The sequence below is a fragment of the Pinus tabuliformis genome, chromosome 2_1 (assembly GCF_031772625.1).
Source record: "Pinus tabuliformis cultivar Carrire ecotype Pingquan chromosome 2_1, CPIR1, whole genome shotgun sequence".
Lineage (NCBI taxonomy): Eukaryota > Viridiplantae > Streptophyta > Pinopsida > Pinales > Pinaceae > Pinus > Pinus tabuliformis.
The window spans coordinates 5,731,724-5,737,256 of NC_142299.1; the positions used below are offsets into that span (position 1 = coordinate 5,731,724).

Consider the following 5,533-nt stretch of genomic DNA (forward strand, 5'->3'; position numbering starts at 1 on the left):
AAGTCAAATGAATATCCCCGGAATCTGGCGATGAGTTGTCGCTATTATAACATAAACAATACTCGCAATGGAGGGAATCCAGCGGTCAGTTGTCTTTAATGAATAAAATATCCAGCGGTCAGTTGTCTTTAATGAATAAAATACTTACCAATGTATAGATTAATCAAGCGTTGACACTCAAACCTCAGAATCGTCACTTATTATATACATCTCCTCACTTTACCTCCGTGGAAAACAAAGCCGAATGGAAAAAGCTGGACACTGTTTGCATGTCTTTGTAGAGTACAGCTTCAAGTGAGACCACCACAGCAGATTAGAATGGCTAAGTTTCGATCGCTCTCTTTATTGTTATGGTGCTACATCATAGTCATTGTAGCCTCGCCTGCACAAGCACAAACTACAACACCCACATCAACAGTTTCCGATCCTCTGAATACCCTGTTACTTCAGGTCAAGTCACATCCATTCTTTCATTCATGAATTGTTAGGTAGGATTCATGTTAATGTCACTAATGCGTATTTAGAAATGCAACTGATATGCCTTTTGTTGGACGGGAAATGATGGCCTCCATAATTTAACCATTCCAGGGCTTCAATTGGAAATCGACCAACAGTTCTTCTCCTTGGTATACCGTATTGAAGGGAATTGTAGACGATGCAGCGGACGCCGGCATTACGGACGTCTGGTTTCCGCCGCCCTCACAATCCGTCGCTCCTGAAGGTATGTATGTATACGGATCTGGTGGGTTTCATGTTTTTTCCAAGTAACTTTGGGTTGATTCAAAAATCCCAAAAGCCCATAAAGCATAGTGCAACTATGCGCAGATCAGAGTTTTGATGGAAGTATGATGAAATTTCCAAATTCCAGTCGTAATCTGTTTGTGTTTTGTTGTGAATTAGGTTATCTGCCAGGGAAGCTCTATGATTTAGACTCATCCAAATACGGGAGCGAGCAACAACTAAAGGATGCCGTGAATGCATTCCACCAAAAGGGAATTGGAACTGTGGCCGACATCGTCATAAACCATCGGTGCGGGACGAAGCAGGACGATAAAGGGAACTGGTGCGTCTTTGAGGGTGGGAAGGGGGACGGCACTCTGGACTGGGGACCCTGGGCGGTCACCGTCAACGACAAACCATATGCGTGCGGCTCCGGCCAGGCGGACACCGGCGAGGACTATAAGCCAGCCCCGGACGTGGACCACACCAATCCCAAGATACAGCAAGATTTGTCGGAGTGGATGAATTGGCTCAAATCCAATGTCGGATTTGATGGGTGGAGGTTCGACTTCGTCCAGGGCTACGCCGGAAAGCTGCTGGGCGGCTATATACAAAACACCAACCCCAAATTCGCAGTTGGGGAGATGTGGGTCACCGATCGCCAAAAAGTGGTGGATTGGGTGCACTCAACGGGCGACCGAGCCTCCGCCTTCGATTTCCCTACCAATGGGATTCTGCGGCATGCACTGAAATCCAATGACCTCTCCAGCCTAAAGGATTCCGACGGAAAACCCGCTGGCATGATCGGCCTGTTGCCCCAGAAGGCGGTCACGTTCATTGAAAATCACGACACCCAGAAGACGGTGCCCTTCCCCTCTGATAAACTGCTACAGGGCTACACCTACATTCTGACTCACCCCGGCATTCCCACCATCGTAATAATCTTCTAGACTCGTTTCTTGCATTATTTACGACTAATTAAGGTGGATATTTAGTTAATTGAGAACGTTGTTTTTTAATGTGCAGTTTTATGATCATTTCGTGGACGGGAATTTGAAGAGTGAAATTAAAAAACTGACTGCCATACGCAAGAGAAATAACATAAATGCTAACAGCAATTGCAGAATTATAACTGCGAAGAGCGACCTGTACATGGCCGCCATTGACGAAAAGATTGTGATGAAGATCGGGCCGAGGTATGACGTAGGAAAGCTGGCCCCGCCTTCTCCAGACTTCCGTATCGTTGCTTCTGGGAACGACTATTGCGTGTGGGAAAAGAACAGCTCCTCCGCTGACTAAGCTCCATCGATAGCCAAGCAGCAAAAATTTCTATTTTCATAACGTTGAAGAGAATAATGTCAAGTCCAGTTGTGCAATGTTTGACACGTAGATAACTAGTTATCATCTTTTGCTGACTCGTTATGAATATCGAGAACACTTAAATTTTGAAATCCAGGAATGATGCCGTATACGGCTTAATATTCTCTATTTTCTTTTATATAGATATATATATTTCAATTTTACAGATTTATAAAAAATATTATTAATATGCAATATTTTATTTTAGTAAATAACTTTTTATACATAAAAAATAATTTTTAATATTTCCTTTAAATAAAGGTTTCTAAAATTGAAAATGTTTATGCGTTAAGCTTTAATGAAAAAGGAATGTTATTATCATTTCATAGAACTTTCAAATCAAATAAAAAACTATTTATTTAATTATAGAATCTCCTAAACTACATCCATAAGTGTTTCTTGGAGTTATATTATGTACAAATAGATAACTTTTTGCTTTTTTGGAATTGTATTATTGGATTTATACACAACTTTGAAAAGGGTAAATAGGTTTTTTTGGAATTGTATTATTGGATTTACACACAACTTTGAAAAGGGTAAATAGGTTTCACAATATGTCATAGACCGAACACGCACAAAGAGCAGTTGATGGTTTGAGTTGACTCCTACATGTGAGACTTGAACTTTATGTATAGTAATTGTGCTTTTAGATTTATGTTGGTTTTTTCCAATATTTTCAAGTACGGAATTAGAAATTGTGCTCTTTGATTTATGTTGGTTTTTTCCAATATTTTCAAGAAAGGAATTATGAAATTCATTGAACTCAAGCACAACTGATAGTGCATAGACTTTCTGAATAATTTTGTATTCACCATTGCTATGAGTTATGGATACATGTGTGTGATTTAGTTATAGAATAGATCTACTTCAATCATATGATTCAAAATGATGAGTTATTGCACCCTCAACAAATGACCCTTGGCTTATCATCTTGTGGGATTTTCATATTCGTGAGTCAATTTGTGGTGTGAAATAATATTAAGATTATATATTTTATGTCCAGTAAACAAAAGCCAACCTGAAAAAAATTTGTGTAGGACTGTCCAAATTATTGTGTGGCCCACAAGACCATGGAGAAATATTAATCATTCCTAAGAGGAAAATGTATTTTTTTATTCCTAATAAATAAAATATTAATTATTTGAGGTAAAAAAAACAAATAGAAAATTGAAGCGTCCTTGGAACATGTTGACTTGAATTTAGTAGAGCCAAAACATAGGGACAATTTCAATAAAGTTATTGAAAACATTTCCCTTGCTTTCCTTTATCTGTGCAGCTAGACACTTCACCAAGCTAGACATGAAATATAAATATCATAAAGTCCACAACAAGAAAAAGACACACGTACCAAGTAACTTTATACATTTAATGAATAATGTGTTATGCTCGTTCATAGATTCATTTGTCATCATATACTTTTGATCTTTAATTCTACCATAAAGGAGCATGTTTTCATGTTGTATATCTAAAATACGTGTTTAAGATATTGAATAAAAACCAATGATTAACAAACATAAAGATTGTGAATTGGCTACATAAACGAAACACACTTATAACATGTAAGTTGAAAATAAAATTTAAAATTTAAAAGTTATTTTTAACCCACTCACATAAATTAGAAAAATATAAAATCTTTTAAATATATATATATATATATATATATATATATATATATATATATATATATATATATATATATATATATATCATAATTTCTAGAAAATTTCATAATAATTTATAATCTTATTTATATTGATAAAATTTCCCAATACAATTAAATTAGAGTGAACATATATAAAGAGGGAAAAAAATAAACATGGTCAAATTCTTATCCCAACACCACTTGCATAAATCACTTAAAATGAAAAGTAGAGTTAATATAATTTACCCCCACTTGCATAAACATTTAAAATGGAAAGTAGAGTGTTAATATAATGTTGTTCATAACATGGTAATGAAAACTCACGAGCATATCAAAAGTCGACATCAATTGTCGCAATTATAAGAACTCCATAATGAATCGTCAAAGTCAAATGAAAATCCCCGGAATCTGGCGATGAGTTGTCGCTATTATAACAAATCTATAAACAATACTCGCAATGGAGGGAATCCAGCAGTGAGTTGTCTTTAATGTAGGAATTTACAGGGTAAGTTCCTCAGACAGAACACCAAAAGGACACCGCTCACAGCCAGATCACAGATCAATACACCAGTATTTTGACGTGGTTAAAACCATCAAAGAGGGAAACAGTCCATGGCCTGAGCAAACGCGACCACTTCAGGCAATTTATTAATAAAAGAATGAAAATTTACATATGTTTCTCTCATGCACGGATTTTTCTACAAATGACCCTCCATGCGCTTTAAATAGAATTCATGGACCAATCGGGTGTCAAGCCACGGATCAAGTGTCGGTAATACCGAGGAGAGAATGAACCGTCGGATCACTACATATCGTGACCGTCGGATTGTAAGTTACAAAATGTACAACGGTAAAGAAACACACTTTACCTAACTCTATACTAGACCAAGTTGTACTTAACTATTTCCTATGTGTCGGAATATCCTAACATCCCCCCTTAAGAACAACTTGGGATAGGATTGAAGGATTTACAGATATGACACAATAGGAGAAGGAAGGAGGCACTAGAGCCTATCCCCCCTTAGTGACAACTTCCTGAACTCCAACCATAAATCAAAGTTTAGTGAACTTCGCCTCTATGAGAGCCTTTGTGAAGATGTCTACAACTTGATCATCTGTTGAACAATATTGCACTTCAAGAACATGGTCGTGAATGAGCTTTCTGATGAAGTGCATGTGTAGTTCAATGTGTTTGCTGCGCTGATGTTGGACTGGATCTTTGCAGAGCTGAATGGCACTTTGATTATCACACCAAAGTGTAGTCGGATGCTGCTGCTCAAAGCCAAACTCTGATAGGATCTGATGAAGCCACAAGGCTTCCTTACTAGCTTCTACGGCACCACGATACTCTGCTTCTGTTGATGAAAGAGAAATGGCACCTTGTTTCTTGCAAGCCCATGTAATAGGTCCTGAACCAAGAGTGAACACATAACCGGCAGTAGACTTCCGATCATCAGGGTCACCAGCCCAATCGGAATCAGTGAAACCAACCAATAGAGGAGATGCTTCGGTACTGTAATGAATCCCAAACTGAACTGTACCTCGAACATAACGAAGTATTCGTTTAGCTGCTTTCCAATGACTTTCACGGGGGTTTTGCATGAACCGAGCAACAAGGCCAACAGCAAAGGAAAGGTCAGGACGAGTATGGGTTAGATACAAAAGTTTTCCTACAAGTTGATGGTATAAGGTAGCATCAACTTTAGGGGAAGTACAAGTGACTGAAAGTTTGACTCTAGACTGAAAGGGAGAAGGGGCTGGCTTATAGTCTTCCATGTGAAAATGACGTAGAATATCACAAGCATACTTGGA

At 37.9% G+C, this 5,533-nt stretch overlaps 1 protein-coding gene across 1 annotated transcript; it reads left to right on the forward strand.

Moving 5' to 3' along the window:
• The first annotated feature begins 252 nt into the window (after window positions 1-252).
• Window positions 253-2,152, forward strand: LOC149198413 (alpha-amylase isozyme 3D-like). The gene is made up of 4 exons (XM_089399268.1): window positions 253-450; window positions 589-721; window positions 901-1,655; window positions 1,747-2,152. The coding sequence occupies exons 1-4, from the start codon at window positions 319-321 to the stop codon at window positions 2,017-2,019; spliced, it is 1,293 nt and encodes a 430-aa protein (XP_089255394.1). The 5' UTR covers window positions 253-318; the 3' UTR covers window positions 2,020-2,152.
• The last annotated feature ends 3,381 nt before the right edge of the window (window positions 2,153-5,533 follow it).

What these genes read in the sequence shown, in the direction of transcription:
- LOC149198413 (XM_089399268.1), top strand. Translation starts at nt 319, where the DNA reads ATGGCTAAGTTTCGATCGCTCTCTTTATTGTTATGGTGCTACATCATA. An exon ending in ACAATCCGTCGCTCCTGAAG is followed by an intron (nt 722 to 900) that starts GTATGTATGTAT and finishes GTTGTGAATTAG; the next exon opens with GTTATCTGCCAGGGAAGCTC. An exon ending in ACCCCGGCATTCCCACCATC is followed by an intron (nt 1,656 to 1,746) that starts GTAATAATCTTC and finishes TTTAATGTGCAG; the next exon opens with TTTTATGATCATTTCGTGGA.